Source organism: Rhipicephalus microplus, chromosome 6, assembly GCF_043290135.1.
Source record: "Rhipicephalus microplus isolate Deutch F79 chromosome 6, USDA_Rmic, whole genome shotgun sequence".
NCBI classification, from domain to species: domain Eukaryota; kingdom Metazoa; phylum Arthropoda; class Arachnida; order Ixodida; family Ixodidae; genus Rhipicephalus; species Rhipicephalus microplus.
The window spans coordinates 195,497,682-195,507,684 of record NC_134705.1 but is presented as its reverse complement, the minus strand read 5'-3'; the positions used below and the strand labels follow the sequence as shown (position 1 = coordinate 195,507,684).

Genomic DNA, 10,003 nt, shown 5'->3' with positions numbered 1-10,003 from the left:
TTTGGTTGCTCGCTGCTGCCACTTTCTTTTTTAGCTGGTGTGACACGGTTGCCTACGGGTTTTTTTTTATTTACAAATAGGAAAAATGGTTCCTTCAGTTCTTCCACTTTACAGCCTGGAGAGAAAAAAAAAAAAGGCATCAAGCGCGATATTCAAACTTCACTTTAGGGTGCAATCTGTAATTTACAAATACTAGATACACCACGAAATGAACGGGGACAAGAAAAATGGACATGTGCATTGGTCTTTTTTGTCTCCCTTTATTTCATGCAGTATTTGTTTTGTAAATGGGTTACCAACACGCCCAAGCTTTCACACTAAATTGCTATCACTAGGGCACTGCACTGCCGGACAACTTTTTTCTAGCACAGCTATGTGAAAGTGTGCACGTGGTACCCCTAATCGTAACTACACTCAAACCTCTATATAACAAACTCACGTGTAACGAAATATTGGCCATAACAAAGTAAATGAAAAATGGTCTTGCAATAGATATATTGTTAAGAGTACACCTTTATAACAAACTTATGTTCGTTAAGATGCAACTTTGCTATAACGAGGTTTGAGTGTATCTGCGTAATTGCATTATTTGACAAAGTCTGTACGCACACTATACCTGCCATCTCATCGAAATTTTTCGTTGAGCCTTTGACTTTGAGCTCATTCTAGGATCTCGTTGACGCTGCATGACATCTTACCAGAACTGAACACTCTGTTTCCGATAACTGTCATGCAAGAGAATCGCATGCTACTAATGCATTTGTTTACATGCAGTAATACCACACAGCTGTTTACATCTGTTTCAGTCGACTGGTAATACTGCTGCTCGTGCTAGTGTGTAACAGCAGTTAACAGCATGCGAGAGTTCTCTCGTGAATTATGGCTTGGGAAGAATGGGTTTTGGCCCAGTAGCAACCCCTACATTTACAAAGGTGTCCTAGTGAATTTGACTTGGGTTTTGCAAGCACACGTGCAGTGTTTTCCAAAGTCCAGAAACTGGTCATTGTCTGCACATGACAGTTGCTGCCTGTGTGAGAAGCTGTACGTTGCCTGCAGTGCAGACGACACAAACACGAGAAATGAAACGTGGCATGAACACTTTCACCGTCTTCACGCATTGCGTCCAATGCGCTGCCAATCGAGCTACAGCACTTCATTCAGTCAGTGCCGCTTATAGCCATGATAAAGTCTAATTGGCAAGAATACACGATCACTGAAGCTAGCTTACCGTGCCGTTAAGAAGCCTTTCAATCTCAAAGAACGCCGTGGACTGTGGCTGAACTTCACTCTTGTACCTGAGCAGCCGCTGCCGATCTCTCAGGTAAACTAGCGTCTGCAAGTGAAAACAGATGGCATAAATATTGTAGTTTAGCTATGGTTTTGATAGCAGAACAATCGCCACATCCTTAGGCCGTCACCGAATATGGCTTGTTCACTGGTCACTCAGTCAATTAATGAACGCATCATTTATATACAACAAAAACCATAGACGTGCTGAAAAAGCACACTATCACAGCATTCTGCTTACTTCGCCTTGCTAGCCTTCACTGGTCTCTTGTTGCTGAAAGTAACGCGCCATAGCAACATCAGTATTCGATGGACATTACAAATCAAAGTCGTCCTGAAACATGAAAGTTGACATTAAAATCGGCAGCTTGGGCTCACCTCAATGACAACACTGTGACACTTGTGCGCCTTCGCCAGTGTCAGTCGCTTCTCCGAGTCGTCAACCATTTGGAGGTACCTCTCGAACACCTAGATGAAAGTCGCCGGGAAAAGTGAAATTTTGGTTGGGCAATGATTATCCCAAATGCTTTAGCTCCTGTTGCTAGTAATTCTGCAACACAATAACAGAACTGGAGGTACTAAATTACTTTTTGTTCTTCACACTATGAATGCGTTTCATACAAACATGTCGCAAAATCTTTGCTCTCACTACAAATGATGAATTTATTTCGCAAGAGAAAAAAAAAACTTAAGGACTAAAAGGGCAGGTCATTACAATGCTTCATAAAATAATCACACAGACAGTAGAAGTTTGGAATTGGCATACCTCGGGTGGGGCATGTGCCTTAGCCAGAATTTCGACAGCCTTGTCGAAGCCAATGCAGCACCGCATTTTCGATTTGCCAAGCCAAGACTGCAAAATAACAAGGACATGATTTCAGGTCCTTTCATTTTCCTTTGCCTTTCATCACGCGCAAAAAAGGACGTCTTCAAGCATGCGTAGTTCGCAGGTGCAATTTCCTTGCCAGACAATAAGCGGAGCTGTCCGAATGTTCTCACCTTGCCTTGAAACAAGTTGTCGATTTCTTTCCAATGTTTTATCTGGGCTAGGGCAGTCAAAGCAGTCCAGACAAACTGTTTCTCGGTCAACTGTGTGGAATACGAGAACAGGAGGAAGCTTCAATAGAGTAGCGAAAGGAAAGAGGCGAGGCGCTGCAGTCGATTAAAACGCAAAAAAAATGTAAGCTCCGCGCACACAACCCCTACATGCCTTCAGATGTGAAAGACTTGTTTTTTCTTGAACTACAAGTAGTTCTTTTTGGCAAATACTGTGCATATTAAGAGTTGAATGTTTATCGCTACTACCTAAAAACAAGTTCGGCTGAGCGACAATGCTTGAATCCCTCATGAAGTTTACCAGCACGTTCAAATTTTCTATCTAAAATCTGCAACACATGTATTTGTTTAGGAAAGTCACCTATCTGAGGCTCTCCAGGAGTGCTTGACACCACAAAAATGAGTATGATCGTTTAAGCAAATTCTTCATGAGAGGTACAGCGGTTGGTTGTGGGTAGGGCCAACATTTTTTCTTCGACTAACCAGCGATGATGAAACATGCATGAGTGCACAACGAACACGGAGACCCGAGAATTTTTCTAAACAGTCCCGTAATAGCCGAGTTAGATGCATTTGATTATCGAAACACGATGAATCACTTCTTTTGCTCTATCCTTTGCTAACCTCTGATAGCCCCGCTGTGGTGGTCTAGTGGCTAAGGTACTCGGCTGCTGACTCGCAGGTCGCGGGATCGAATCCTGGCTGCGGCGGCTGCATTTCCGATGGAGTTGGAAACGTTGTAGGCCCGTATGCTCAGATTTGGGTACTTGTTAAAGAACCCCAGGTGGTTGAAATTTCCGGAGCCCTCCACTACGGCGTCTCTCATAATCATATGGTGGTTTTGGGATGTTAAACCCCACATATCAATCAATTAACCTCTGATCGTATCCTCTCCCAAGGTCGCTTTGCCCTCTCGCTTTGCGCAAGTAGTGCACGTGCGGTCTGCGCATGGCCAGTGCAAATGCGCAGGAAAGCATGTGCTGCTGGGAGACGCCGCATGCAGGCAACACAATGAATAATGACAAGAAGCACGAACAGCTGCTTGCAGAGTAACCAGAAGTCATAGGGTTTTTGCTCAACTAATCACGCCATCAATGTGCTGCGCGTCAGAGATTGAAGTTTTCGGCGTCACGCAGAGGGCCAGTAAGGCTCGGAGAGGAGGAGGGATTTTTTCTTGGAATTTGTGAAGCGCCGGCTGCTCATAGCACTGCCACCTGTGGAATCACTTATCGCGAGGACAATCTGCGCACGATGCACGTGTTTACTTGAAATGTGAAAAGATATTAAAGATGGTTTAGAGGGCCCTTTAAGGCCCATGCACTATCCCTACATCACTGCATGGCTTGAAGAACGAGAGCACAATAGATAAAAATAAAGGTAGCAGTGGTCAACTGGCATTTACATGTACCAAACACACTATGCACACAGATATGTGCATGTCTTTTGTCTATCTTCTTAATCAGAGTGCAATACGCGGTGTAACATGGCCATTTAGTTATTCCTAAACGGAACACTCACATTGAACACAGCCTTCATCTGGCTGGGACTGGCAATGTGGTTCTGGAACACAATTGCAAAGATTGTAAATTTTTGGCAAATCAAACCAAATCACTGAATCCCAAGCAAGCAATTCAAATGGGGAACGTAGCACTCACGTTTGACACATTGTAATGATAGAGACAGCAGTAGTAAAGCGTCGTGATCAGAGACGTTCCCACAACGGGCGCCTTGCGGGGAAACTCTTGCATCAGGATGTTCTGACCTTCCACTTCGGCTCGGGAGTCTTGTTCCTGCAAAATGTGCGTCAGGACTCCTTAAATGGACACTGAAGTAAAAACAATGAATCAGTTTAGATTGATAAATCATACTCTGAGTACATTATTGTAATTATTTTCACCATCATAAGTTCGATAATAGAAGAGAGAGTCAAGTTCAAAGTGTCTTGAAACTTTGCGCCGCAGTCTTGACGCAGGATGTCACTAATTTCATTACGTACTTTGACGACATAGGCTGAACGTTATTTCCTCAATCTAGGTGTGTTAAGTCTCCGGCCGTTTTAGAGGTCAATGTACCTAATTTTACCAATAAGGAACTGCGTCGGTCACAGCAGATGCCATTAAAATTTATGGTGTCACCCCACTTGATGAGGAAATTTCAAGGTGGCGTCGCCAGATACATTTTTTTTTTTGCACGCTATCTTGGTCAGCAAATGTCTTCTCACAGTAGGCATGGTCATTTTGGAATCGTGAAAGAGTAATTCACTAATACGAGATTAAGTGATTTTCTCTTTAGTGTAGTAAAGCAGACAAACAAGCTAACGACAAACCAATACAGCTCGGTTTACCTCAATGGTGAGTTGCATTTCGAGAAGCTTCAGCTCTTCTCTGACCAGTTCAGCCTGAGCCTCGAGTGAAGGGTCAGACTGGAAGTGCGATCTGCAGGAGGGTGGGCGCAACGGAACAGTGAAATATGTTTCATTCATTCACTAGCTAGCTCATTCATCAATGAAATCATTCATTCATTGCGTAGAGAGCTCACTTGTAACATGACTGCAGGTTCCGAAGCCTCGTTGCGGCTTCCGGTGTCTCCACAGCAAGCTTGTACTTTATCATCTGAGAAACAAAGTCAGTCTTAAATTAAGAGTCTACGTTCATACGGCGTGACACACAAAAAAAAATGTACAGTTGAGAGTAACACTTACAGCGGCATCCTCAGCCCTGCCAAGCATTCTGGCGTGAGAAAGGAAAGCGTGAGCGTTTAATGGTCTATGTGGAAGCGATAACTCGAAAACAAATTTCACAGTTTCTGGGTTACATTACAGTACTAATGTGATACTGGTTGCCTACCTGCAAATTGCAAACCGACTCAGAACCTGCAAACTGGTCCTCAGTCAGAAATCTTAGCAAGGACTCCAACATCACTGCCTCGGAAAATGTAACATCTATTTTAAAGGGGGACAAGGAACTTCTTATTGGTATGCATAGAACTTGTGTAAGCAGCGAAAAAGTGCAAATGGCAACAACGTTAACACAGCCGCTGTGGCGAGATTTTTCGAGGTCTTGTTTTATCTGTGGAGTGTCCCACCGGTGGGTGTGACGCACACTATAAAAAGAGACAGTGCACAGTGGTGGTCATGGCACCTAACACTCGAAAAAAGTTCTTCTGATTACTTATAGCCTTATTAGAACCAAACATGCTCACCCTAGGACATCCATGAGCTGGCTGTTGTCCTGCACAGCACGCAGGTGACTCAGATAGTGAGACACGGCCCTCGGTCGCTGCATCAGCTCTTGGTTGAACAGAGACTGCTTCAGGGTTTGTTTCAGAAACAGCAAGACCTGCACACATGAGCGACATATATTTTCGTGACAGTTCATGATCTTTTTTCTACGCAGTAATGAAGACACTACAGTCTGTGGCCGTTTTATTGACTGATTGATTGAGTGAGAGTGAGAGTATATAGGCTATAAAGGACATAACAGGACTGCACTTTGATCACCTAATGTCATAAAAGTGCACATAATCTGACAAAATAGACACACACTGTTTACACTACACCACTTTACAGCTTTGAGAACCCACCTTTTCACATTCAATGCCCTCTAATTAAAACTTACATCTTCAGTGGTCAACAATGCCATGCCTTAATAGTACTGACAGCTATACGTCAGCATGTTTTATTTTGAAAGGAACGGACAGCACAGTCAGCTTAAGATGATATGTATGACACTACAGTTTGACTGCTACAGCAGTAACTGGAATGACCTTAGTCTACAGCCTACCATTCCTTCAAAACTATCATCTTTGCATATAAGGAAATATGTGTGCTATTAACAAACTGCAACAAATGAACTTACAGCAATTATGGCATTTCCATCTTGAATGCGCACAGCCTCATTCAGCAGAGCAATTTTGTCTTCTTTCGAGCGATGCTGACCAAGGAAGTAAGGCTGGATGTACGAGAAATAAAAAATAATGTGAGGATGCAATGTTGCTATCACATTTGATCAGCTACCACTTGATACAGCAGCACCACAATGTAGTACCAATATATCGCATGCGGAGGTATTTCTGCCTTGTTCCAATGACACCCAATATAAACAACCTTGCAAGACATGCAAGCTGGAACAGCAAGACAGTTCCTACTTTGTTACAAAAACAAGAAGACGGCACCTGTGAAAGACCAAATGGAACAAAAGGCATGGCCGACAACGACACCATCTTGAACTCAGATGTGAGCTGCCACACATGTTGAAATGCAATCTCCAAGACCAACCATGCAGACTCATATTCAAATTCAATATTACTGAGACAAACTTCAGAAGGGGGATAATTCGAGCTAGTTAGTCGTTCATGACCGTCAAAACGGCCCATACACAATGGACAAACACAAAGAGGTACAAACAGCACTGTTCGCCTATTCGTCTGTTGTCTATGCTCGATATTTACAATGAAATGCTGCGAGTACTCAAAGTAATATAATGCAAGATCACTTTACAGCAAGCAACCCTTGCACAGGCTAATCAGCACAAAATGTTGAACTACTGCTATTCATTTCAGCTAATACTAATTGTGTCCATTTAAGTCATTAACTGAAACAACACTCCAGAGACATTTACTGTTAAACAATTTCTCCACTCTTCAAGCCTCTGCATTTTCCCTGGGAGTTCTGTCTTGTTTAAATTTGTCACCGACACTTGGGTAAACATTACGTTTCCCCGTTTACATTTCTTTTTTACAAGTGTGCGTCGGACGAGCAATTATCTATCAAGTACTTTACACGACCTACCCAACACAATGTTTTGCTCTTGTTCACAATTTTCTCGTAAAGTCTAGGAAACTACAATTTGAATGCTGTATATCGTTGATTGAAACTTTTACATGCAGTACGTCAATACCAATGCATACAATGGCCCTAGTATATCTCTCTATGGATCACACTAAGAACAAGCACAGCATCAATTGCAAAGAGAGTGCAAACATGGGGTGCCCTACCTGGCCTATCACAATGTTCCTCACAGTCTCCTCGGGGGTGTTTGTGCTTTTGAGACCTTTTGTAGGAACCTGAAAATTGAACGGATTACATGACCCCACGCATGAAAGTGCTACTAACTACTTCTTACTTCAGTCAATATAACGAACTTACATCATGGCCGATCCTCAGTCTTTCGGCGTGCTTGTGCACATCGCCCAGGCCCGCTTGCCTCAAGTTCGAGCCAGGAGAAGGAAGGGTGACACCTTAAAAATCACAGAAATTAAATATATCTTGTGCGTGTACGAATTCACAATTTGCCCAATCTCGCATAAACTCATATCTAGGACCCGTCACATTCAGGATTCACGTTATTCGTGAATTATCTGCAATTTGTGGCACAAAGACGGGGAAAAATTGTGCCTTAGCTGAAAATGGAAGGTCCTGTAGCTGGTGACAATGCAAGGATAATTACAAATTTAGGCTCCTCCTAGAGTCAATGACAACATAAGACTTCAGTTATGGGGTTTGGCTGTCCGACCGCAAAGAGGATTTGCGTAGATGTGCCAGCCGATTACGTTAACTCATTCCAATAATGTCAAGTGGTTTGGCGGATTTAACACTGTTCATTTTATGAAGGAAATCTTTCTGTTTCTGGTTTTAGAATGAAACTTGAATGTTGTGGCAAATTTTCCAGAGATCTTGGTATTATTGCTGAGTTTAATAAAAACTAATAACAACTAGCTTTTATGTTTTGATACGCCTACTATTTATATTATAAGAGAAAAAGCACAAGCCGGGAGCAGATTCCAGGAGGCAGAAAATTTTTACAGAGATGACGGAGGCAAGTTCGCAACGGTTTTGTCGGTGAAGTTGGTATTGAATTAAAAAGTTGTCACTAGTATTCCGTATATTTGTCCGCAACTACTTACCACAGGCTTCTGCAGTGACCCGGTTCGATTCGTCGAAGCTAAATTTTCTCACATTGTTCACAGAAGACTGTGCTCTCTTGTTGAACTGCACGTTCCTTCTCCCGTCGTCATCCTGTAGTCAACAAGGCAATAATTAGAAAGTTTCGCAGCAATGAACCAGTCACGCTGCAAACAACTTTGCATTACCACATCGTCGAAGTTGAATGCAACATGGGCAGAGGTGTTCCAGTAGTAGTCATCGTCACCGCTCAGTTCCTTTCTGTGCCAAAAGAAAAGAAAAATTCTCGAGCTGTCCGGAAGATAGTTTTCAAAAAGTGCTCACTTGTTTTTAGACTGCACTACTTGCTCAAGGCAGTCGTCGATGGTGGACTGCTTGAACGGGTCGGGCCCAAAGTCGGCGTCTTGCTTGACTTGGGCCGACAGCCGAGCTGCTTCTTTCTGCAGTTTCATGACAACTCGTTAGGCAGCTTTAAAATAGATAAGCAGACAGCGTTCATTGGATTTGATATGCTATTTTCATAACTTAACATAGGTATCCTGAAGGATAGCATACGACGGATGCACAATGGTATCGAACACTGATGCAAAACTTTGCTCACACCATTTCAAAACTACTCGTTTCAAGGACTACATGGTTATTACTCAGGTTACAACCTGATGCAACAATTTTTGTTTCAAGCAAAGCACCCTGGATTGCGTAAAACTTCAACTACTTCAGTGGCTCATCACAAAATTATCAATGCCGCTATTATAGTTTTCGTTTGCCATGATATGCTAATTTCTTAATAATTAATGCATGAATGTTTCTCCACATGAATATACAATGGCAAGCTTTTTTTTTTATTTTTCTTGCTACTTTTTTCGATATAACTAAAGCACCACAGTAGTACATACCTTAGTGCGAACACGTTCTTTCTTAGCGAAATTGTTTACTGGGCTAGTAATTCAACACAGGTCAGAGAAGGAACCTTATCGCGCTTGTCCTAGCAGTGCATCAGTATTTCTTAGTCTGTCCTGGGTCGAATTCGTATTTCAGACGATCTATCGAATCCAGAATCTAAGACGATCTATCCAGTCCAGCATTGAATACGATCTATAACAGACGAGCTATTCATGCAGCGAGCACAGGCAGCTAACGATCGAGGCAAGCAGGATCACCATATCATGTTCGTCTCGATCGGCACACGCAATGACACATCACAACGACAAGCCTTCCATATGATGCCTGAATCGAATGAATACGTTACCAGAGACGATGTGTCATCAAGCCAGAATGCCGAGGTGCTTCCGATGCGATGGCTGTTCATAATGGCTAGCTGTGAGGCACGAACTGTGGCAATGGACACTTCCGCGTGTGCTGCGTCCCACCTACTTTAGAGAAGTCGCAGTCTCTTTACGAAAGTGCCGCACTACGATCAATTCACGCCTGATCTGTGGCGTATGTAAGTGCGCTTACTGGCCGATGTGATCATATTTTGGAGCCACAATCGGCGGAGATTTGGTGGTTTCGATGGCACACATATTCACATCCCTTCTTCGTTCGAAGCGCACAGAGAACACAGGGACGATGCGAAGCCGTATACGTCATTGGACCTTCATCGTGACATACGGAAACGGCGCGGTGATTAACGGTTACAGCGACGTAATAAAGACATCCATGTAATTCATCGGTTGTCCCACAACAGCAGGTAAACGTGCTAACACAACCAACACAACCTCCGTGCACTCGAGAGCGTAGACGGCGTAGGAGAGATGG

At 43.1% G+C, this 10,003-nt stretch overlaps 1 protein-coding gene across 2 annotated transcripts; it reads right to left on the bottom strand.

Annotated features, from left to right (window-relative positions):
- Window positions 1-9,762, bottom strand: Vps16B (Vacuolar protein sorting 16B). Of its 2 annotated transcripts, none has more exons than XM_075867445.1 (18): window positions 9,495-9,762; window positions 8,570-8,685; window positions 8,434-8,506; window positions 8,248-8,359; window positions 7,490-7,581; window positions 7,339-7,407; window positions 6,201-6,293; window positions 5,545-5,681; window positions 5,045-5,072; window positions 4,882-4,955; window positions 4,688-4,778; window positions 3,999-4,133; window positions 3,862-3,903; window positions 2,287-2,376; window positions 2,054-2,140; window positions 1,666-1,755; window positions 1,229-1,333; window positions 1-115 (listed from the first exon to the last, which is right to left on the bottom strand). In XM_075867445.1, the coding sequence occupies exons 1-18, from the start codon at window positions 9,552-9,554 to the stop codon at window positions 95-97; spliced, it is 1,515 nt and encodes a 504-aa protein (XP_075723560.1). In that variant the 5' UTR covers window positions 9,555-9,762; the 3' UTR covers window positions 1-94. The 2 variants fall into 2 exon arrangements, with proteins under 2 accessions (XP_075723560.1, XP_075723561.1); XM_075867446.1 differs by lacking the exon at window positions 9,495-9,762 and adding an exon at window positions 9,406-9,470.
- Between the last annotated feature and the right edge of the window lie 241 nt (window positions 9,763-10,003).